Source organism: Acanthopagrus latus, chromosome 7 (assembly GCF_904848185.1).
Source record: "Acanthopagrus latus isolate v.2019 chromosome 7, fAcaLat1.1, whole genome shotgun sequence".
NCBI lineage: Eukaryota > Metazoa > Chordata > Actinopteri > Spariformes > Sparidae > Acanthopagrus > Acanthopagrus latus.
In genome coordinates this window covers 4,398,903-4,424,391 of record NC_051045.1, presented here as the reverse complement: position 1 = coordinate 4,424,391, position 25,489 = coordinate 4,398,903, and the positions used below count along the sequence as shown (strand labels likewise).

General features: G+C 44.0%; 1 protein-coding gene across 8 annotated transcripts in view; it reads left to right on the top strand.

Annotated features, from left to right (window-relative positions):
* hspg2 (heparan sulfate proteoglycan 2) overlaps positions 1–25,489 on the top strand; it is a 96,712-nt gene that overhangs the window by 8,952 nt on the left and 62,271 nt on the right. For all 8 annotated transcript variants that reach the window (XM_037104102.1, XM_037104098.1, XM_037104097.1 and 5 more), the window contains exons 2-3: positions 20,564–20,693; positions 20,993–21,052. In XM_037104102.1, coding sequence (XP_036959997.1) covers positions 20,564–20,693; positions 20,993–21,052 — 190 coding nt within the window. The remainder of the gene's footprint in view (positions 1–20,563; positions 20,694–20,992; positions 21,053–25,489) is intronic.

The window sequence follows — 25,489 nt, the reverse complement described above, 5'->3', positions numbered from 1 at the left end:
CTCACACCAAATCAAAGAGATCCTGTAGGAAGGAAGCAGAACATTCATCATCAGGGCTCTACATATGTGGCCATGAGATGTGACTCAATAATACACCCTAAATTGGTTCATCTGATTAATCAAATCATGGAATATGGTATTTTTCTAAAGACACCATAAGCCTGACCTGTTGATACTACTGCAATTTTGTAATTGGTTGTTTTTTAGGCCCCTCCCACTTCTCACATTTAAAGGATAAAAGGATATCAGACAAAGGCAGACAAATCATCAAATTTTACTGCTGAAATCGTGACTGTGACAAGCTAACATTGGTTTTACGAGCTGGTCAAAAAATGCTGTCTCCAGTGGCTCCAGCTGACTTTTGTTTTAAAGATTAGCTACTGGTGAAAGATATTCTTAAATATAAACCTAACTTAATAGCTACATACGGAAAATAATTAAGCGCTAAAAGACTGATGCTAAAGCTGCGCAACCAAGGCAAAAAGTCAAAACACTTAGCAGTTGATGAAACATGTAGCCAAGAAGACTTTGAAACCAATGAGCAACACTTATCTGGTGTTGCAGTGTTGAGCTAGTTAGTCCGAGTGTAAATATGATACAGAGAAAAATGGAAGAACAAACCTTTATTTAAGATCTGAACCTAAAGTTTGTCTGTTTAGCTTAAAGCCAAAACCCTGATAGCATCCAGGACTAGCTTCCACCCAATGTGGAGACCTCACAAATTAAATGCAGTTCGTATTTCTATATAACCTGGAAACCCAGAAACGACTGTAGTTTGATGATTTTCTTGGCCTAAGAAATAACTAATTTACAAACTAGCCGGACATGCTAATGACTGCAGACAGCAAACTCTGTTGAATCCTTTTCTTTTACTTTTGTACTTATTTTTGAACCAACTTATTTTTGAAAGCCCCCCAAACTTAAAAACCGCTCTGCAAACACCATTTTAGCATGTGGAAGAATCTGAAGTTTGACAGGCCCGTCGTACTCAGTTATGGTTGCTAAGTTATGATTCAACAATGTCTCCATGGGGGAAGGGTTTAGAGAATGGTCTGTTGCCCAGTGATTTTGTTTCTTGTATTTTTTCACACACCTGGATGTGCCTCACAGATGATTTAGTCTTTATTTGAGTGTAGCTTCCAAGAGATGCATGTCTGTTTGGTGACTAGGTTTGGAAGTTGCAGCAGCAGCACACCAGACAATCACTTCTGTGTGAGAAGTTGTGGGACCGAAAAAAAAAAACCAAGCCACTGATAGGAGAGGAATGTGGACCCTGTTGGTGGTTGAGCGTTTCCCTAGATTAAAATCACAGCTCCTTGTGTGCTGCTGGAAGCAGTCATCACAACTGAGCCTTCGGATCATTTTCAAATACACTCCTCTTGAGGCTGATCCAGATCACCCTCAGGGACAAGCTGAGAAGGATTTCAGATTTTTATCTTTATTCTTGTAGAGTATTGCAGGCTCAATACAAAGAATTTCAAACACTCCTTAACCACCCCACCTAAAGACTAAAGTAGCTTAGCATCCATCATGTGCCCGGAGGCTTGACATTATGCGCGTCTACCCCAATACCTGGCAGGCCAATTGAAGCTGAAGGCAGGCCTTGTAAAACAGTTGGTAAGGCGAGGGGAATTTCTGTGGTTTTAGACTGAAGTGGCTGCATATAATTTTCTCTCCGCCCAAACCATCTGTTGATCCCTCGGAATGAAGACTCATCTAAATACTTAGCTTAAAGGCTTGTTTATATACTTCTGAGAGTTACAGCTTACTGTTGGATCCGAGATGGCACACAAAGAGAGAGAGAGAGAGAGAGACACCAACGGATATGCAGATTTATCGGGAAAAAAAGCTGTTTTGAGATCCAATCGAAAGTTCATCACTGTGTGTATCACATTTATGGCACTTCTGTGGAAACATGAGTCACCTTGTATTCTCAGTGAAGACATACAGTTTACAGTAAGTAGCTGGTGACCACCAACAGTGCCTTTACAACACCACATCACTGAAGACCAGGCAATGGGAACAGCAGCTGTTGAGCGCTACTGATTTTCTTCTTCTTCTTTTTTTTTTTTTTTAAAATCAGGGAACAGCTGTTACAATATTGGTCCATTTCTGACACTTGTCCATTCAAGATCATATTCTTTGATCTCTTTTTATAGGTGCACATATGGGATTTGCTAATCTAAATTACAGATCTGGTTTGACCTTGATGTTCTTCAGAGACAGTGAAGGCCGTGCTTGTCTGTTCATCTTCATGCAGGCAGCACCTCCAGCCAAGTCAGGCAATTATTGCTTTAAAAGGAGTAATTAAATGGTTCTTTCCCTGAACCGAGGGCCTGTGTGATTTATGTGGACTATGAGCGCATAGAGGAGGCTCTATCAGCTGTGCCAAGACGAAGAGGCCCCTGTCTTCCCTACCAGGCTCCACCTGCTGAGGCTCTATTATGACCCTGTCATGGGTACAAGGGGTGTAGGTGGGGGGCAAGCTGGGGCTAAAGTTTGGCACAAACACTCGACTTCAGACTGCAGTCAGATTCTCTGGCACAGACATCAGTCCTGCCATCCGACCACATGGTTAAGTTCAGTCTGCTGTTTCACCAAGGCTTTCCTGGTGCTGGGATAATGGAAAACAAGATTTGCAGGAGATAAGGAAAGAATGAAAGGGGAGTTTTTTTTTTTTTTTTTTACGGCTATTTGTTATTTAGAACAGGCTGACCAGACAGGCGGAGATTAAGGTCTGATCGGCCTTGGGTGCTGTGCTTCTGAAGTTAGCACTATTGCTGCACCCCTGAGGTGGAGCTTATTCCCCTGATGTCAATTACCATCACATAATATAGGCTTACTGTACACAACAATTTGCATATAACCATACAACCAACCAGCACTCTTGAATATCAACCCTGAATCAACACTCATTATGCTCATGGTAAAATATGTATGTATATGGGAATCTTCAGGATTATTCAACTGCATAACGCTACTCCGTGAATCTTGAACTTGCGGAGAGTAAAAATGGCGAGTGGGGTTTGTGATTAGGTTTTTTTTTCCCCAGTTTGTGCTTCCCAGTAAGTTCATAAAATCCGCCTCCTCCCATCATAATATCCCTCGACATGTAAAACTAACTTTAGCTTCATGTTCATCCACAATTCAGGAGAGTGATGTTGGCAAAGTAACTAACAATTTCTGTCCAGGCAAGACTGAAGACGATCAACAATTAACATCAGTAATCTATCATTTTGTGTAGGATGCTAACTCATGATTATGCTCTGTCATAGTGTAAATGTAAGATCTTTCATTTCGGCACTGTGATGCATCATAGAATTAAGAATATTTCCACAGTGATATGTGGCAAAAGATCAAAATCACAAGTTGTCGTGTTTGTCTTTTAAACTTTTTAAAATAGCAGTGAAAGACAGCCCATAACAATAATCATAGCTGTCCATGACATTCATCCAACAGAGCGGTATGTACGATTTTAAAACATAAGCATTTATCTTACTTTGAGGGTTAGAATGCAGTCAGTCATCGCTCATCCTGCTCTCACTCAGCCCTGTGGGCAGGAATACCAGGGAAATAAGCTGAGGAATGAGAGTTGGCTGATGTGAATACCTTCAAGTTCTCATGAAAAAATGCATGCAAAAGAAATTATAGTGTAATTTTAATTTAATACAACACTTTTACTCATGTTGGATAAAAAAAAAGTGTAGTGATGTTGTTGCTCATTGTCTGAGACAGCAAAGTTTTACCATTAAAAAAACTGTCAGCAGGGTCAGACAGAGTGATGTAACCTGACTGGTGAAAGCTGACTCTGTAAAGATCCCCTTTCTGCTCATTTTTCCTTCAGAGGTCATGAACTGGCTTGTGCTGGCTTGTGCATTAGCACAGTGATGAGTCACATGTAGAGCTGACTGTACTTAGCTTCACTGCCTTCTCTCGTATACCTGACTGGTTCACTTCGATGATGAACCACCGGAGCTCAGTGTATTTTCACACGAATACACAGAGGCCCCTTGCCTATAATTACCTCTTATTATAGTAGGAAATGGATCCTTCACATCTGCTTCCAATGAATAGCCAGGTTAACCCTTCTGGCTTCTTGTATTATTGCATAAACTCCTGGCAAACAGATGTCTTTGTAGGTGTGAGCGCACCTTCAAATTAAGGCCTGTTGTTGAATTATGAGGACAGGTGAAATTTGTCTGTCAACTACAGGGAGGAAGATACTCCCAGACTTTGTTTATGGTTGTCAGATGTTGGCCCCTCGGGTTTGTTGTGTACTTGGTACAAAGCCAAACACACTCTCTTAAGTCCCTATGTACGTGAATATAGAGTGTTATTAAAGTTAATTATCTGGCTGAGATTTGTTCCCCCTGCAGCATTAAAACTGGTCACAAAAATCCATGGTCCTGATTACATTATATTCCATTTAATAGTGTCCCTCCACCGTGTAAATCAATGACACAGGTTGGAGTAGAAATGCAGACGCTATGACATAAATGTTTATGACAGTCAAATTAATGGAACATGGGCTGCTGTTTTATTGACACACGTTCTTTAGGTTAACGGCTGACTTTATGTCCTGCTCCTGGCTCATTGTAATAAGAGCCTTTTACAAAGCACAGGACCAGGATCGTTAAATGGCCTCTGGTAAATTAAGGTAAAGGTAAATGTCTGCAAAGAGAGGCCTTATTAAAGCTTTGTTGGTCCAATTAGCGACCCAGTAGTGGGATTGTTCCTCATTAGTTCAGACTGAGATGTAAGTGAATATAATGGGGGCATTTCCATTTCAGTCACTCTAATAAAAAATAATTTAATTGCCATATTTTCTTTATCGATTAAGATAATGAAGAAAATGGGAAATGCTAGAGGCTAAGTTGAGAATTGGGTATAAAATGGACTTTTCTGCACCGACACCGATTCATGACGGTCCATCCAGTGAAAATTGCAACGCATATAAGACTCTATCTCTCTCCCACCCCTCCATATTTGCTTGCGTCCTCACAATTACTCATTATGATTGAGTCTGTTTTTGTCTGTTTACACTGTCATGACATCGTGTTTGCATGTAGTTATTGTTCTGCTGTGAACACGCCGGCAGTTTATTTTGGGGAGTATCTTTTGGAGGAAGGTTACGTGAAGTAAAGGAAGTGTTTCATTTAGCTTAGGGATTTTATCTGGCTCGCAAAGCGTAAGATCCTGCAGGCGTGGTCCTGTTTGGGGGAATTCCTTCCCCCAAGTGCATCAAGGAGAATGGGATCGCTGTCAGGCTTACTGAAGTGCTCTTTTATCTCACTTATATCCAGATATACATGCTGGTGATTTTATCAGCATAGCCAACAAAAAAAATGCTGTCTGCTATTTTGAGGAGCAATTAAACCAGACGTGCTGGAGGTTTCAATATTTATTGACTCATTTAATGAATCTGTTTCAAAGGGTATTTGTTTTGTTTTTTAATCAATCTGTGAAGCGTAACAGCTGAAACCACATCACAACCTGCTATTCAGTCTGTGTAACAGAGTGGTGAATGATCCCTGCAGGGACACAGTCTAGACAGGAAGATTCCCAGTCTAGGTGAGTTAACATACTGTAGGTCATTTTGCCAATACAGTCAGTAACTAAATACAGAACACAGTCATGGCTATTAAGAATGAGTCATATTGAAATGTCTTATCTCAAGTTTAACAGGATAAGCGGTGGTTATTAATGGAAAACGCATTAAGGGCAGTGTGAGGGCGGTCAGCCAATATATCCGATGGGAATAAATCCAATCTAAATATTGGGATAAAGGTGTAAAATTAAAAATACCTGTGGCTCTTTTGATGCGTTTGAACGTTTTAGCACATTTTACTCATGCATGGTAAGACGCTGTGAGAGATGTCAGGTCTGTGAAATTGTAAATGTTGCAGGAAAAGTCAGAGACGTCTCAAGAGGCTCTTGTTGAGCCCCTTGTTGACCTTGGACAACAGTAATGACGGGACTGCTGTTTATCTCCCATCCAACAGCTTTTCCCCCTGGCTCCCGTTTATGACCATATCTTCATCCTGCACTCTCTCAGTTTGCTTATCCAAAGTCTGCTCTGAGACTTTGGATGTGTTTCGGCTGGCTTGGATTTCCATCCTTGTTTCTAAAGTTGGAGGCGGTGCAGCAGTATAAGGAACGTCTTGTGCGAGTGTTTAACTATTCTAACAACAGCTGGCAAAATCTTGTTAAACTTTTAAGCCAAGTGATTTCTCTCATAAATCCCTTCCATTAACAAGGGTGTGACTGACTGCTTCTGTCCTGATATAGATATAGAGGTTATAAAATAGATACAAGCGGAAAAAATGGAATGACCAGTGGTTAACCTGAGTAATACAGGTAAACTAATCCTATTTATAGGGGTTGGGGGTTTTCTGACTGGCCTAAACAAAAGCGCTTGTACACCTGGAGAAATCTAACCTCCACATCACTCGGATATCCCGGATCCTTCACCTTCCACCAGCCTCCAGAACGTAATCCGGTTCTTTGCAAGTGTCCTGCCCCTTGATCCTTTGTTAAGGGGTGACAGAGGGAGTCTGAATCAAGGCTTTAAAACTGTGAATGGAGAAGGTGAGAGCCAGTCAGAGTGAAGGAATTTTATGCAGACAAAGTGGGCACCTGATCCCCTCTCACATGCCGAACCTAATAATTGGCTTCAGGAATGTTCACATTTCTCTGCTTTAGGGTATCGTTAAAGAAGCAAAGCTCGCCGGCTTTTTGGGGGGTGGTTAAGATCCTTCCTTGATCCTTGGATTGGGGGGGGAAATAAATTACTTCCACCACCAAACATGGAAGACAACCTACGGGAAAGTCCCCTTGTTAGGCCGAAGCTTAAGGTCACTTCACTTCAAGCAAGCGTGTGGGTGGATTTGCTTCAAAACATTCATGTCTATTTTTGGTCATTAAAATTGGACGCTGTCAAAACAAAAGTACAAAAGTAAATAGCTCTTTTCTGGAAGGTCAAAAAAAGAAAAGCGTAAACAGAAAATGTTCTTCTGTGTGTAATTCTTCTCAGCTAATCACATTCTTGCAGTCTCTGCATGCTCTTACCCAGTTTGAGCAGATCTTGAGTCGTGTGCTGCACAGATGTGGGTGTGCCAGAATGCTGCGCAGTAGTTGGCTGTGCCTGCCACCACTCACAGCGTTTTCTGAAACATGGCTTTCTTCAGTGTTTATTGGTTCTTGTCCAGGCCTAACCTCAAATGGGGAGGTGAGGGGGGTGCCGCCAACCACTGCAGCAGACGGCCTACTGTACAGATCTGGAAAATGCATGTGCAGAGTTTTTACATCGGGGAACGCCTCGCACAAAAGCATCTTTGAACACGGTGGCCTGGTTTAATTCAGTCTACTACGCACGGCCATTAAATTCATAGTTCCTCTGTTCTGCAGAGTGTGCAGGGACAAGCAAGTAAAGTAAGGTTACATGTTGATGAAATTTAAACGGAAAGCTTTGAGCCAAAATGACTTTTCTGAGGGGTCTTAAGGCGTCTCATCACTGGACCACACTCCATGACCTATCCTGTACCCACGGTGGCTGCGGGGCCTCTTGAGGAGGGTGTAATAATACCTGCAGCTACGCAGCTCCTGAGGTATTTTTATCTCCCCCTGGAATTCCACCTCTGTTCTCCTCACAGATCTCCTGTCTAAATGCATTGGAGCTCAGTCGGCGGTGGTCCTTGACACAGATTTCACCTGCCTCTAAACATTTCCTTCATTCTCGCTGATGTCTTGCTGCATTAAATCTTTGTTGGACCCACTCCTGCCTTTGAGAATCGTAAGCTATGTGTAAAAGCACATACACAACTTTCCATGATCAAAATGAGAGCAGGATTTCAGGGTGATGTAAGCCACCAGCAGCTGTTGAACTGCGGAGGCAAGCAGGCCTCTGGGTCTGAATTTTTCAGCCTTCACCAGTTCTCCCAGAAGGCAGGGACAGCATGCTCTTCCCAAGCCTTGTCCAGAACATACTCCAAAAAAACAAGCGGAGATGACTCGGAAAATATGCTGGCATTTGGAACGGAAATGGCGAATGCCGAAATGGCTTTGTGTTTGTTGCTGGTGGGTTGCCATTGTTCTGCAAAAACATGGTAACAGCTGAGAGGCATTCATGATATTAGTTATTCGTAATGACCCATAACCGTGACTACTTTAAAAGGTTCAGCCACAGTGCTTTCCCATGTCTGCTGCGACTAAATTCTTCTTTCTGCAAGAGAGAGAGGAGCCAGTGCGCGGGGGGTAACCTCATCCTCCCCTGTATTACTGCAGGCCTTCGCAGTTAATAAAGTGCTCATACATTCCATTTGTGTTGTTTCAAAGGTCGTGGCATTGTTTTCTAGCTGTACATGCTGTAAATTGTCTATTGGAGGAGTCAGTTAATATAAACATGAAGCAGAAAGAATCATTTACCAGACTTGTTTTGATCTGAAAGGCCAGTTTCCCTACTCGAATCGAGCCCCTTTCTCACATGCAGCCTACCCCTGAAACATGTCTTGCATGTGGTCATGTGTGAATGGAGATCTTTACGTTAGTTTCCTTCATCAGACCTAGTAACATTTCAGGGAGGATGCCGCTACGGCTGTATTGTCAATGGAAGCAGTAACATTACACGTAAAGGGTTATTTATGTCTGACAAAAGACCATTTCACGTGATCCGAGCGAACCAATCACTCTGCAGGTCTCTGCTGAGGACATATTTGGTTCTTGTTTCTTGACTTGCTTACAGTTGCCCTGCCAATGCTTTCACCTGACTCATCCTCTACTTCTTCTTCTTCTTCTTCTTCTTCTTCTTCTTGCAAGATGGAAACATTCCTGGATGTAGCTGCATGTGTCAACAGTAAAAAAAGTCACCAGTGGTGCCTCGAAGTTTATCCCAGTATTTTACCAGTGACTATGTGTGAAAGAGGCTTTAGTGACCTCGTGCATATTCAGAAAGCAGGAGTACCCTCCAAAGCATTATTCAACTCTAAAAGTTAAACTTCAGCAACAGTAAATGCTGTTTTTCATGCCTGAAGAGTCCATCATCTTTTGCAGCTGACCCATCGGTGGAAAGTACTCGCTGTAAATGGCTCTGTGTGGTGCGTAGTACCTAATTGTTGGCCGTAGGCACCTAACCCATGATACTCACATGGGTAAATATTTTTATCTGGTCATTTGAGATTGATGGTGAAGATTAGAGAACCCTTTTTATTCTTGTCTGTGTGGGCTGTGATGAAAGTCGACCTTTCTTTGTTGCCCATGGATATTTTGTGCTGTACTTCATAAGCGAGGCCGGCGCCAGTTCTGATTTCTCCCACTCTGCTCTCTTGTCTACTCCCACTTCTGGCATTCTCATGGTGCACAGGTTACCAAAAAACAGCTGTCAGGTAATTTTTCCAAGGGGGAGGAGGACTAAGGGGGCGCTTGAAAGACGAGGATAACCTCTGAATACCTTCTCTCCTCTTCCTCGCTTTGATGATTTTGTCAACATCAGACCACATCGCCTTGTTTGCTTTGCAGGGAGAACATCTGGAGAGGAGCACAGCCGTCTTTTCTCTTACAGCCCCATTATGTTTGTATTAATGGCATAAACAGCTGAGAGAATATTTTTATTCTCACGTCCCCATCGGTGCTGTCTTTTAGTCTTGGCAGAGCTAACAGAGTATTATTGAAAAAGTTTGGGAAGAAAGAAAGAAAGGAAAAAAAACACTTTGATGTGCAGATGGCACCCAACAAAGAGTTCTGTTCAGCGAACAGCAGGTTTTGTTGTGATGTTATAGGCTCAAAGTGCATCTTGGGTTACCAAACAAAGACCGCTCAAAACTCATGGTTTGAGATGCTCGACATGTTGGAACCGCTTTGCGTTCCAAAAGCTTCACCATGGTACCCTGCCAAATCCTAGTTAATTGTGAGATCGCCATCCCAGATAGCATGACCTTGGGAACGGGTGAAAAGTGGTTTCACCAACATGAAATCACTCCCTCCGGCCAGGATGCCTGGAGGGGATTCTCTCCCTGACCAAAGCTTTTTTTCTCTGCTCTCACAGTCAGCTCATGAGCCATCCATTATTGTAAAGATGCAAATTATTTCATTCCTGCTCCTGAGTGTAAAACTTGACATACGTTGCCGCTCCAAGGATCCAATTAGTTCCAGAAATGGTTGCATAAGCTGCGTACTCAGGAAGATTTTGTCTGCTTAGTCTACTTTTCCCACACAGTGTAACCATGAACTAATCGAGTGTGATACTCATGGGGGGGGTGAGTTGACAGACTGAGCTGGTTCTGGCCTGTGATTATGTAGGACAATATGAGTGTGGCCAAGTCAACAGGTGGTGTCAGATTAGTTGGTCCTGAGGCGAGAATGAGCGCAAGGGGAAGAGTGGTGGGTAAATCTAACACTGCCGCTGCCATCGGAGTTGGGAAACCGGAGCTTAATCACAGAGCCATCACACAGCTGCTGCCGCTACATCCTCTCTAAAGCTGAACTTCCCACAAACCTTTAAATCAACTCAGCAGAATCTGTCGTTATGTTTATAAAAAGATTGTGAAAAAAAAAAAATTGCATTTCAGAAAACACATCATTTTTTAACTGCCAGCAAGGCTCTAAGGATAGTAATGTCAGTCCATTGGTTCACCACTATGGCGCAGACTGTAATATCTCAAAAACTATGGGATGGATTGCTGGGAATTTTTTTATACAGATTTATAGGCCCCAGAGAATGAATCCATTAGTGCTCCCCTGATTGTTCCTCCAGGGCTTCCATGAGGTTAACTTTATCAGTTGTTTAGTCAAATGTCTTGACAATTGTTGGATGGATTGCCATGAAATTGGCTACAGATACTCATGGTGTCCAGAGGATGATTCCTGATGACTTTGATGATTCCCTGACCAGCAGGTCCACATCTTGTTTATTCAGACATTCATGGTACCAAGAGGATGAATCATAATGACTTTGGAGATCCCCTGACTTTTCCTTTTGACCGTGACATTGACATTTGTGTTTTTAGTGACTTGTCTTGACATCGACAAAATTAAGAGTTCAAGGAGTTCAAAGGTTCAACATGTACAGTCTGAACTGAATACAAAGGACTAGTGCAAACAATGGAGGGCACACAGCAAAAACTTGGGCCTGGTACACTCAACAACAGCCCAAGACTGTCCAATGTCCAATGGTTGGCCCCGTGTATCAGGGCCCCTCTAGTACACAAGTAAGTAAAACCTTATGGAGTCAGTAGGTTCAAGCAGAAGGTTCCTCTTAATCTTTTCATAATGTGGCTTTGGCAAATCATGTATCATGTAAACACATTACAACTGAGCTTAAAGTTGTAGTATATTTTCCCTCAGTGCTGCTTTACTGTACATACTGTACGTATAACAAAAAGTTACCCGCCTCTCTTGTGCACAGAAACCTGCAGTTCTTATGCATTCATTTGCTGCAGCTTAAGCTCAACTCGATCTTTGTCCTGAGGTGTTTCTTTAGTGCAGTGTCAGCTTAATGTTAGGGCACCTCAGATGCCTGATCCCTCTGAGATCTCCAGTGGGAAGAAAAGCAGACATCTTAAGTGACACAGCAGTGCTTTCAAAGAGGTCCCTTTCTGTTATAAATAAACGGGCCGGGCCGGGCCCGGCCAACCCCGGAGCTGCTCTTCCCCTCCGAGCTGCCACCGGTCTCCGCACCTCGCCTGTCAGCTGTCGTCTGGGGGAACTGGAGCTGGGCCCCCTTCAGTCCCCTCCTCCCTGCAGGTCACTCTCTCAGAAATGCTACCGGAAACACACACGCTATTTATAGCCCGCTACGAAAATACTCTCACAGTGTTTATGTTTGATGTGACATGCAGTTCAGGTGAGACAGGATTTGGTTTGAATATTCCAGTTACGCTTTTCATTTCTTAAAGTGAAACATTTTAGCCCTGGTCTTTTTTTTTTTTTTTTTTTTTCCCCCATCCCAGCATTAACATTCATTGGGATATTTTTCTCACAGTAAGAGCGACAGTAGTTTTAAGAGCTAAACCTCCAATCCAGTAAATTGGCCTTTCCCACAAACCACAGAGCCCTATTAAAAACTAGAATAGGCCGAAACAGTCGGCTGATAACTGTGTGCCTGTTAACAAGGTGTGTTTCCAGTGTTTGTGTTCATGTGTGCACCCATCCGTGTGTGTGTGTCTGCATTCTTAGTACCTGCATGTGTAAGTGAGGGGGTGGTTTCAGGACTTTTGTTCGCCGGTGGTGGACGAGCCGTGGCAGTGATTCTTGGTGGTCTGTTGACGCAGGGTCCTGCTTGGGCCCCTGCTGGGGTGATAATTGAAAAGACGGGGCTCCTGAGGGTGTCAGCTGAGGCTTCACGCCTTGGGACGTTTGGGTGGAATGTGTTCACGCTCTATTATCCCACCCACAGTGAAAATGTAATACAGTATAGCTTCTAAAAAAAAAACCACCTTCAGCTACTTGTAAAAGAGCCTTGGGAGTATCACTTTACCATGCCCAGCTGGAAGATAAAGTCCTTCACTTTCCTTGAAACTTGCAGAATTATGAAAGTGCAGGATGGCGCTCAAGAAGTTTCTCCCCGACTCCCGTACGCAAATTCAAGTCTTGTGATTCTGCTATCATCGAGGCTGAAAAAAGCTCATTGGAGATAGCCTTTCGGTTGGTGTTAGTCCGGGGTGTCTGGTTTCACAGCCCGCTTACGAGCTCTGCTGTCTGTCTGGTCGTGGTGTCGCCAGGCTGTGACCTTTGGCCTGAAATACAAATATCGTGACTCACCACAGGTTTGCAAATTGTGCTATTTGGAGGTGATTCAAACGGGGGGCAGCGATGACACACATAAATTTAAGTACAGATGGTTCCTTATAATCACTTTAAGCCATTTGTGGGTTTTTTTGGTTTATTTCATGTGACAAAGGCTAATTTGGTGCATCAGGAGAATGAGTTCACAGTCATAGAAATGTGTGCTCAGTTGTTCTGCAAATACTTTTACCCGTGACGATTTTAACTTGCAGTGAGTGTAAATGTATATATGTAGAAAAAAGGAATTAGCTGCATCTGATACATTAAGCATGCAGAAGTAAAAGCTAAAGGCTCCAGCGTGGTATTAGCTCCAAATTGCAACCTGTTGGCTCTGCAAGCATGTAACCACTGTAAATGTGTGCACATGGCAGGGATTCATTAGTTCACCGTCCCGTTCTGCTGATCCCGGCAGCAGAGCGAGAAAGAAAAAGCTCACTAAATTGCACTTAAAAAAAAAAAGGAAAAAAAGAAAAGAAAAATCTAATTGAGGCTCTGCAGACTTCCATCCTCCCCTCCTCGCCCTGTGTAGCTGCACCGCATACACAAGTCCGCACAGGCTGGATGCTTATTTTGACATGCCTCCCTAAACAGCGAGTGTTGGTTTAAAGGGAGAGGAGTGTGTGGCAGAGGCTGTGTAGCTGGAGGCGCTGCTTTTCTTTCCACAGAGAGCTTTTTTTAAAATATCAGGTTGTACCTCACATGGAGATAGGAGGCCCAACACAAAAACACAACAGACAATAAAGCTTTTTTGTTTGATCACATCGCGGTCGTGGTGGGTTTGATTTTTCCACGCTCGCGTAGTGACAGTTTCCGTCTCTCGCTGTTTCAACTTCGACCAATTAGCGGGGAACTCCACTGATACACCGATCTACACATGAAAGTCTGTTTACAGCATCGTTGGGAGTACGACTGCATGTGTGAACAGTTGCATCAAGCCTTTTGTGGCTCCAGAAGAAGCTGTGAAAAATCAGACTAATTGCCTCAAGTGATGTCATTTGAGTCGGCATCAGTTAAGACTGAAGTCTTCGAGCTTGGAAATAAGAATTTGATGGTGTGGAGTCAGACATGAAGTGAGCTTACGTGACCTCCGTAGCTGCTCCCCGTCTCACTCCCTGCTGCTAGTGTAGCAACTCAGAATCTCCAGCTGAACTGTCAGTGGTTCAGTTGCATTCTGGGTTATATAGGATCAAGGCATTGGCAAGAAAGAAGAATGCGTGGAGTAAAAAAAGATGATGCCTGGTCAGCTCAGATGCCTGAAGAAAATGTTGTCAGTAGATGTTTGTGCAAACCACGAATACGTCTGTCATAGTGTCGTATAGACATTTCTACAAAATGTGCCATATCACAGTGACCACTGTTCGAGACTGTGTTCACAGTTGTAAGCCTGAAACTGCATGCAGAAAATGTACAAGAACATATCCGTGGATTGCAGAAACATTTATTCTTCCGATCGGGATCTGTTTCTCCTGATAGATCTCAATCATTAGTCTGACAGTGTTAAACTGTAGGAGGGCTCTTGAAATCTGATTTAAAGTCATTTAACTGGCTCTTTATAACATGCACCACCAGAGAAGAAAAAGCTCCTGCCCTCTCTGTGCCGTTGCAGGTTCCTGTTAAGCACATTTAATGGCCTCAGTCCATCAACTTGCACAACCAGAATATATCTAAAAAGGCATCATGCGTGTCAAGAACGTGCGGCTTCACAGCTGCCTGTTTCCAGTGGGAGACCAATCTAATTGTAAAATGCATGGCATGGCCGTTTCGTGGGAGAGGGAATGAATGACCTGGGGGAAGATGGTGAGGCAGGCACTCCAAGCATGCGCTCAGAAATGCGAACTTATCCTTCACTTTTTTTTCACTCCTGCCTCCCTCCTCTATGTCAGTGCCCCTCTGTTTTTTCTGAGAAAGTCTGACATGTTTGTTGCACCCACAGTATTAGTCATGGAACACTCTTTGAGAGGACAATCCACACATGTTGTCAAAGAGTGTTTGTCCGCTGAATGGAGAGCCTCCTTCCACTTCCTCCCCGACCTATCAATTTGGATTAAACCCTGTGGAAATGTCAAAGAGTTGCAGAGAGCAGAAGGGCCTCACTCATCGGGGCCCTTTATGCAGCAGGGGGCCCAGGCGGAGGTTTAGCGTCAGACGTGGCAGTTTGTCACTCCAAGCAAGGGTTAAACAAACACATAGGAAGCTCCGTCTCTCTCACACAAACATACAGAGAGATGCCCTGTTGACACAGTTTTGTTGTCAGAAACCTCAGACGTCTGAGTCTCCTCTACCTGTATGAAAAAGGAGCATTTCTCCTGGGCTTATCCTCTTTTTCCTCTTCTTCTTTCAGCACCCTTTCACAACACATCCACCTCGTGTGTTCTCCAGCTGTAAATCTGGTTGTGGTATCAGTTGAGAGTCCGCATTATCTTGACAAGGGGAATCTTTATTTCCCCCCTCAGAAAGCTTCCTACGCCGCTGTCTCTGTTTGTTTTGGCATCCAAATCTCTGTGTGTACGTGTGCACGCATAATTCATTTTTAGCATTATCAAGGTGCTGTAATGGACTTGATTTAATGCAACACTCCAGCACCTACTCCACAGAAAGCAGCGGGGTCAAGTTAAGGGAGTGCTGGGGCTCTGGGGCTCTGCAGCTCAGGCCTCGCTGGTGCCTGGTGGTGCATGGCGACCTCCTTCTTTTCAGCTCACTCTACCTAAAGAGAAGAGTATGTGTCAAGCTTTCATCCACTTAATGCCCCTCTGCAGTTTACATTCCATTCCTGTTTAGTACATGCTGCTGCTTCAAGTCTAAGCAGATATTGTTGGTCTTTAAGAGGGAGCGAGTAAAAGCGAGCGGAGCAGGGACGGGTGGGTCAAGGAGGTCGGGGATTCATCTCGTGAAGGTTTTTTTTTTTTCCTCGAGTGCCCGTGCGCTGCTTGCTTGAAAGGTCACAACCGAATCGCCTGATTGGAATGAGCGGTATAGTGCGCCGCTGCCTTTTTTTTTCAGCTTTCATCTTTCTATGTTTGCCTATCACACGCTCCGGTGGGAACTAAAGCAGATAAGTTGTGTGAGCTCAGGCGATGCTTTAAATGCTAAACCTTCAGAAAACAGCATTACATATTTTCACGAGTGAACATCAATCCTGAGAGACTCTTGTCCAGTGTAAGCTCGGCCCAGCTTCTCCTTGTCTGTAACACATCGGTCATGCCTTTAAGATGTTTCTCACAGATTGTCCTGCAGCTGCAGCAGCGGGTTTATTGGCAGAGTGGGCGAATCGAGCCCCTCGAAGAATTCTTCTCACACTGCTTCTGACAGGCTCTGGCTGTCACATAGATGTAACCAGGGTGGGAATGCTGGAGTGGGGGTGTTTGATAATGTCTAACTATTTGTGCATCTGGTGCATGAGAGCGTGGGTGTGTGTGTGTGTGTGTGTGTGTGTGTGTGTGTGTGTGTCTGTGTGTTCGTGGTCACGTTCATTTTTATGTTGGTATGTTTGAGAGATTCCAGTGGTTTTGGATGTTTGGCTCCATCACCTGCAGAATCAGGTGTGCTTGATAGTCCACCTGGCCCTTAAAGCTGCAGGAATTAGTTGGTTATCAATTTCATTTTTCAGGCAAAATTATCAAACCGTAGCTGGTTCCAGTTTCTTAAAAGTAAAAGTTTCTTCTTTTCTTTGTTGTTTTTAAAACACCAGTGTTTGCACCCATACTGTCAGCAGTTATGAACTGGTCTAAAAGATCTGTTTACGATCTTTGTGCTCAAACAGCCTTCAGTAATTTAGTGCACGTTATCTCAACACACAGTAGGTTGAAAGCAAGCATCCGTTACGGAGCATTATGGGGCTTTTCCATTGGCACAATTGGCCGAGCGAGTCAGATCATGCTGCACTGATTTATTCTTTGATTACCAGTCGAACCAAGCCGATGCCAGGATGGATCCCATTTTGAGTGTGGCCAGGGTGCGCCTGCCCCGCCTCCAAGCACCCTTCAAACAAGTCGGTGTTGCGATTGCAAGATTGCCGGAAAGTCATTTTCTGACTGAATCTCTGCAGCTTGCAGTGTAGTTCCTCTCCTGTGTACCTGATTGTACTGTCAGACTTCGTGTTGTGTTACTGCTGGTGAAAACACAACATTTCCTGATTTTGCTGCCTCATTGTAAAACGTTTTGAAAACAAAATATTGGGCATCTTTTATTGCCTCATATTTACAGATTCAGTGTGTTTATCACCGAGTCATGGAGCTGCGTTAGCTGTTCTCTATTCTACCCTAAAGCGGGAGAGTGTTTACAGCTGTTTTGTTGACGACTATTTAAGATGAGTGCGTCATCAGTTCAAGACACACCTTCAAGCAGGTAGGCCTGTTATAATCTCCCCTCCACGCTGGGCTGATCAAACTGAGCCAGCACATGTATGGAACAGCCCCATTAGAATACAGCAGCTGCTGTGGTTAACATGGAAAAGTGAATGCCACATTAGTCACTGCCCATTTATCTCAGTATCGATGCTGTGCATCTTAAAATATTATGATAAAACACTTAGCTTAGTTTTTCCTGCCAAGTCAGATAACAGAGAAATAGACAACGGAGCCATTCTCATGGCGATTATGAGACATTTGTTCTTCTGGTCTTACAAATAAATGCTGTGGAGAATTGGGAGGCTTTGAATGGCTGTTATCAGTTTCTTATCCCTTTCAGGAAACAAAGAAGCGTGAACATCTGATTGGCTGATAATGCCCGGTGACTGTGAAATGAATAAGTGAGCTTGTTGTGTAAACGTGCACAGTGACGAGCTCGGTTATGTAGTCGAGATGACATCTTGTTCCCAGCTGCAGGATTTATAGACAACTGATGGTTGTTCCCCTCTTTAAAGGATCTTGGTTCAGTTATTTCAGTTCGACCGATCTTTTTTCCAGAATGTGCTGCTCCCGTCCCATCGCTAATTAATTCTCCATGGACCAAATTGCAGTTGTTACTTTTGGCCCTCCTTAACAGCAGCTGGGCAAACTTAAGGCCCGTCCACAGGCTTCTGTGTAGTGTCACCTGTCACTCATTATCCACTGATTCTGTTGGTCTCTTTTTTTACAGAGCTACTACTACTACTACTTTGTCTTGCAAGGCAAACGTTCTTCGTTGTGAGCAGGTTAACTCATAAGTAAACAGTGGAATTCCTTTTGGCTGGAATGTGTGTGCTCGCCTGTGCACAATATTTATGTGTATGTGCCTGCCTTTTTCTTTTTTTCTTTTTTCAAGTGTCTACCTGGTTGCCATATGTGCCACTGGAAATTGCAACAAGTTACTAGAGCGAGGCGAGCTTCAGAGGCTGTTGTCCTCTGGGTGGGGTGGAGTTCAAAGAATTACGGAGTCGGTCAAGACCTTTATCTCGAGGGAGAGATAACTTTTTAACACCACAGACGTGTCTCAACGCCTCGACTGAGAGTAAAGGTCGCAGCGGCTTCTCAACTAGAATGCAGTAGCATAGTGAGAAAGTAAATATGTAGTTCCCGACTCTCCCCTAAGATGAGGCCAAATCGGCGTTCTCAAACAAGGGTAGCTTAACACATGAGCTTTAAGTTCAGGTGCAAATATGGACTTGTCCGTCAACGGCTCCTCTGTAAGTTTGTGGTGGTTTTTGGGGCCAGATGGCATCCAGCACGTCCAGATGATACCCCCGTCCCAAGGGAGTGGGAAGCAGGAGATGATCACACCAATGGTTGGCTGGACGGCGCTACTGAAAAGAATTTGGTTAGTCAGCAGTTTCCTTTTGAAAATGCCCCGGGATTGTTGTTGTAAGGGTGTTCAGTCAGGGGAGAGAGGATTTGGGGGGATAGATCGAGTTATTTATTAGCTGGAACCATTTAAATGGGAAAACTACCATGACAGAGTTGGGTGGAAATACGAACTGGCGGGCCATGCCAACTGGAAATGCCAGGGGTGGCATCCTGCCAGGGTCGTATCTAAACTTATAGCCAGAGTCTGGGCAGTCTGGATGCTGAGATGGTGAGAGCAGAGATAATAGACCCACGCCGAGCTCCAGTCGGGCTGGCACACTGAACTTTATCAAGATGATCAGATATGAGAGTGGCTGGCTGAGCTTTGTGTCTCCTCGTTCAGAATGTGTACTGTCAGGTGTACGAGAGGAGAGGAAGTTCTGTCTTTGAAGCACTTTTGTCGAAGATAGCTAGATGTAATGAAAATGTTGAGTTAAAAGTAAAATTTTGAAAACAGTTGAATGCATTTTACTTTGAGATGTTCTGAGAAGAAATAGGTTAGACTACTACTGGTACAATACCAACATTTTGGTGCACCTTAGAACACTTTTCTTCCATGAGGAATACTTTTTGGGGGGGTTGATGGTCCCTGTCTTTGCTTTTAGTACCAACATGATGTTGATATTTGTGTTTTTTAAGTAAAATGTCTCAACATCTGCTCGATGGATTTCCATGAACCTTCTAACGGACATTTTTGTCCCTCAGATGAGTCAGAGTTTTGTTGATATTAATCATTTTAATCTAATGCTTTGACTAACTTAAGCCTCAAGTTTTGTTAGCATGGCTGTCTATTTGAACATTTATAAATTCACCTAAAAATGAAGATTCGGACTTTATCTATTGACCCTAATGCCGATGAAAAGTCGGATGAAGTTTCCACAACATATTTCTGAAGCTGTACAGAAGTGGACTTGTTTTAAATCATTAAAAAAACAAACAAAAAAAAAATCTCTAAAAGCTCCACACAGTCTCCTGAAGCCAAATGATCCCAAATTGATTAAAAAGGACACATGGCTGAGCAGGCTGCGTGCTAACAATGGTTAGCTTAGGAACAAAGGAAAAAAAGGTGTCAAAAAAATGTCTCAACAAAAGTTGCATTGCCAGAACTTTGATTAGGCAAAAACAATTCAAGTGCATGAATCTGTTAGCAACCAGTTTTTGATGCTTGGTGCTGCTTTCAGTTGGTACCAAAAAAAATACTGTGGTTTGTGTTCCAGCCTCGGAGCTGTATATGCTCACACTGAATGAAATTTTACCTGACTGCGGCTTGGAGACAGATGCTGCGTGTTCAGTTTTTCTCCCATCCTTCACTTACACCCCTGATGTTGTTCCTTTCATACAACCTGCTGAATGACGTGATGAGGGGACATTTCGAAGCAACTCGTCCTCTGAGGGGCTGCATCTGTTTGAGGGGTTATTACTGCTGTGACATAATGTTTCCGTGATGGACTCCTTCCTCTTCTCCAGAGTGCGGAGCAGTTCGTAAAGGACAAGCTGTGGTATGCTGGGTGTTTTTCACCCAGGGGCGACAGAGTTTAGCGCATACTTAAACAGATTTGTGTCATCTAGTCCTTCTGATCTGAGCTTCCCTCTGGCTTTCAGAGTTTTATGGAGTGTATGTGTGTGTGTGTGTGTGTGTGTGATTGTTTGCTTGGACTTGTGTGTGTACATATCCATATGTGGGTCACTGGAGTCAGCTGTGAATATATGCTGCCAAATTCCACCATTAAGATTAGAAAGACACAAACAGCAGATAGTTGGATTTCTTCGGACATTTGTGCTGCGAAACAATGAAACCCCTGAATGCGCCGTGTCCGTACGGGCGTCACTAACTTTTATTTGCATGCAAACACTCCAGAAGGCCTCTAAGAGATAATGAATGGCAAAAGTAAACACATCACAATGCCCCGTTTCCCGTCTCTGCTTTTGTTTTCCCTCCGCCCTTCCAGGGTCCATGTATAGCACTGGGTGTAACCTTTCTGCGTGGAGACTTCAACCCCTATAAATCTCTCTTGTGTTTGCTGCAGGTGACTCAGGCCTCCAAGGTGTGGGGAGAGGTCCCTCTGCCAGAAGACCTGGAGGCGGAGAAAGATGTCCAGGCGTCTCACAGCTTGCTGGACGACGACGAGGACTTCGCTGCCGATGAAGCTTCAGGAGGTGGGCTCGATAGAGGCTTGGTGACCACAAACCACAGCAACAGCTGCCCTTGATTCATGGGACATGTTTTTCATTATGCATTCCTTAGATTGTTAACCCGTCCCTAACCCGAAAAAAAACAAGGGGGAATGTTGCTGCATAGTTCTGATGATTTCATCCGACATTAAAACACCAACTTGCAGTTTTCAAGAGGGATTTAGCGCTCATTGCAGATTCTGCGTTCTAAGCGTGTGATCGTTCTCTGGCCCTGAAACCTGCACACTGACCATATCCCTGTACTTGTGTTTGTGTCCTCAAAGATCTGCCCAGCGGAGAGGACGATGGCAGCACACCATGGCCTCCAGTCTCCGAGAGCACAAGTAAGGGGACCAGAACATCTAGCGAATCTAACAATTCCCCGCGACAGATTTTGTTTATGTGCGGTCGATCACTCAGCCCTGTAAAGCTCCCCCATCTGTGACTCTGACTTCACTTCACTGGCTGCATGCAGTGTGTGTGTGTGTGTGTGTGTGTGTGTGTGTGTGTATGTGTGTGTTTGTGCAGGATTTCTGTCTGTGCCTGAATGATGATGCCTTCACATCCTGCCATACCCTCTCTCCTCCCTCCTCGCCAGCTCTGCCCGTCTGGTCATAACACACGGCTTCAGCTTTGTCTCTGAGACATAAACATCTCCTCGCCTCTTTCATCTTTTTAACCGGCGGCTGAGGTGACAGCACAATCAGATACATGAAAGCCAGACGAACAATAAAAGCTGCAGCAGGGCACCTCTGTTTTGCGTTCCAATCACTGATGCCCTTTTTTTTTTTCCCAGCCACCCCCGCCCCACCTGTATTATTTTGTAGACTTGCACAGTAGTTACATGCAGGCACCCCGTTATATATCACACCGCAGAGGAACGGGGGGAAAATATTTAAATGACGTATTAAACTTTGCACGCAGGGTCTAACTCTTTAATCATGCCAGTGGTTTCACTGCGGCTTGTTACGCTTCTGTTCCTGCTCCATTTGTCTTGTTTTTGCCATTTGCCATTACATTTTATTGCAGACAGCAAAACAGCGAAGAGTTAGTGTCAAATGATTTCTTTCACTCAATATGACTGCATGCTTCTTCACCGTAGCGACCAGTGCTGATGTCCATCTATAGCTGGATTTATGCCCGACACAAGTGTTAACAGAGGTCCTGCATTAGATGTCCACAGCCTCGGTTCTGATTTATAGTTGAGCATCGGATTTCACCTGTCGATGGACGTCGAGTTGGCACATTTACATCACATTATTCACTTCATGTCTAATTTACGTCTTGACTAATACGACACCTATTCCTTCTCCCTCATTAAAAATTCCTAATATATGAATATGCAAAAAATGTTCTTTTCACATGTTTAATTGCTGGACACAAGATGTTTCCTGCTTCACTGTAAAGCTCTTCCTCAGTGCACGCACCCCGAAAACTTCAAGTTTCCACACCACAGCTGTGATCAAATCATGCTCGTAGCCACGCCTCTTAAAATCTGATTTTCAGTTAGAGCAGAGAAGATTTACACTTTTAACAACAAATGTAAAAACAAAACAGCCCTCTGGTGTCAGACTCTGCACGTACATCAGACTTAAACATTCAACTGTAGGAACAAAAATAGAGACACATCATTCCCCTTCTTAGACGTGGTTACGTCTGCTCATAGCTGCTGCTCCTTATTTTGTCCTTGGTGCCAGACGCTGGCACTCAGGTCACTGTAGCCGATTACATCATGGCAGAATAATTGTTTTGGTAGCAGCATTGCGAGCTGACATCAGAGCTGCAGCACATAGCATCATGTGGCCCGCTCACAGAAATAGCTCTGCTGTGAAGCCTCGCTGGATTTTGGGAAGTAAAAGGAGCCAGAGGAGCTTTTAATGCTGTTGATGTAAATGTGTGTCGTGCTGACAGCATGTGATTGTGCTGGATTGATGTGGCTTAACTGAAGGTGGAGTAGACTTCAACCAAACTATTATAAGTTAATATCGACAAAGATTGATTGATTAAGGCATACTTGTACTTAACAAATGTACCCAAACAAACGAATGTTTTATTTCTGCCTCCTGCGGCAAAGTTGAGGTGTTTTTTTTTCTGCCCCTCAGGTCAAAGTCTATTTTGCAGATGCAAAATGTCCAAAAAGAATTTATAAGTTTGAGAAAACAAAGCCAGTTTGTGTTTTGTTTACAGCACAGGGTGGGAAAATATTTTCTGCTAATGTTCTCACATTTTGTGGTGCCACATGAGCCTACAAACATTCCCCATTATTTTAGTTTATTGCTGTTTCCATAAACTTCCCGGATTCTCTAACCACATAAAGGTCAGTGTTGCTTTAATGTGGCAATTAAATGGGAGGCTGAGATTATGCAGAACTTTCTTAAATATATTGTCTTTCTCAGCTGGACATTAGCATTCAGCTCTGCGTCATAGTGATCTGTGATTGGAGAAGGTAGTCTATTTCCATACAGAGATCTGAGCATGACAGCAATAGGAAGGAAATTTGGTTTCCTGTGCTGAATGCCGAATACTTCTTCTGAGTGTCTCTGTCCTGTCGGCTGTGCAGACTGCTCACCCAAGCCTCTGCCTTCCTTCCCCCTCCACTGCTTTAAAGTGGGAGACGTAGGTGGCACGGTTGCCCCGGTTATGGCCTGTATCCTGTTGTGTTACAGTCCGCCGATGGTGAAGGAATTCACATTTCCTGATGTCTCAGGCCTGCACGCTGAGGCTGCGAAAAAAAACCATCTGGTGGCTGATATGTTGTCGAAATGAGGCTATTTTGAACCTCTTTTGTCCATTGTTGTCCCTTTGTCCCTAATCAGAGTCTGCAATCTTCTCTGGAGATACAGAAGTTGCGTCCCATGTCCTCCTAACCTTTTTGTCTTGACCTACACACTCAGATCCCCGAAGAGATTTCTGGGAGACGAAATCCAGCTTATCTCATTTGTGAGAGCTTTTTCTTGTTCCACAGGCTCCATTACAGACGTCCCCACTACACCAAGGATATGAGCCACTTTGTTTAGAAACCAGGGAAACAAAGGTTACTATGTCCACTTAACAGTAACAGGGATGGTCGCTGTTGAGGGTCCGCTGGGGCTAGAAAATTTCCCAGTGCTAATTTTGGATGAAAGCTTGAGAATTCATATTTCTACACGAGTGGTTCCCAGTGGTTGCCAGAGCGCCCTGCCTCAGAGACCACTGAGGGTTTTAGCCACGAGAAAATGGGCAATTATCAATTTCTTAACCTGAGAAAAACCTGTTGAGGAAATATTTAAATCCATACGGCCATAATATCCAGAGAAAATAATTCCCTGCAATCGCTATGTGATCTGGACAAACACGGATATCTTCACGAGTTGATTGATTTCCCGACTTATTTTGCGAGGGGCAGCCTGCTTCTTACAAGTAATCCCAAAATCCTCTCACCATGACTAAAGGTTCAGCCTTGCCCATGGTGCCCCCCACAAAAAAAAGTTAAATCAGATGTGTGGGAATACTACAGATGATGAGGAAGTGGCCACTACTGGCTCATCCCTTTACAAAATGCGACATGAAGTGATTCCAGTATGTTTTCACACCATTTTAGGCACTTTAAGCATTTTTTTTAATGATAATCAATTTCTTCATATTGTCCCATGCCTACTTTCAACTAGTTGATGAACGAGTCTTATTCCTAGCTCAACAAGTACTGACGCTTTGGGTTGCCAAAGACCCCAAAGGGCACCCTGCGTTGTGCATTTATAATGTTTCAGTGTATCAACAAAAATGAGGCAATCCCATTTTGAGTTATTTATCACAACAGAAGAAATGAGCAGCATTGATTAGTTTAGGCACTCGGACTTAACCCCTTGCAGCTCGATAGTTTTCCGGGTATGCAGCAGTCAGAAATAGCGACCGCCAGAGCGACCTATAGAAAGATCTGTCAAAAAAGAACTGCAACTTTATAACGAACAGAAATCCTTCAAACTATAAACGCTGCCGATGTGGTGTCCAAGAATAGAACTGAGCTTTATCTCTCGTCAAATAAACTTTAATTCACTCAGTGCTTTGTGACACATTGACCTGAGATTAAACTTGGGAGTTTCTCAGTCGATCCATAGAGGGACGAGCAGAGAGATAAGTTTTGTGTCCTCGACTTTGAGGGTCAGGCTGTCCTTGATCCACGAGGATGACTCAGAGACAGGTTGCTACATTCTTGCCTCAGCTGGTTCAGTTGCATCAATTGCCAGTGGGTGACTGCTGGAAAAACACAATCCAGGTTCATATTCTTCTTATCTCTAGAGGAGAACAGATGTTGCAGCCTAAGTGGACAATAGATCAGGGTAATGTAGCCTGTCTGTCAGTTTGGCCCGGGCATGGGCAGACTGTGGCCAGGTCAGGCCACCCACTCAGTGTTTCTGCAGTTTTTCATGGGCTTGTGTTTCGGATGCACTGCCTCTGTGTGTGTCTGTGTGTCAGAGACTCTCGGGTAGTTACGCAGGGGGACGGGTGCTGGCAGCTGCAGTTATTTTGGGGAGGTCTTTGTTGTTGCACTGCTGGGGGCCCTCAAGGTGGCACAGACACACACCGACCCTGGAGCAACAGGAGAAACTTTCCTCACGTTCTAATCGGATGGCTCACTCCCTTCTGTGGGCGAGACAGATGAAACACAAGGCCTGTGCTGTTAAGATGTTTGTTTGAAGCCTCATTTTCAAGCGGTTAGGTGTCAATGCGACCGTGTGCAATGCACGCAGGGCAGACGTTGTTCTGAAAGACTGCTGCTGATGAGTCCTAGTCACTGACTTGAA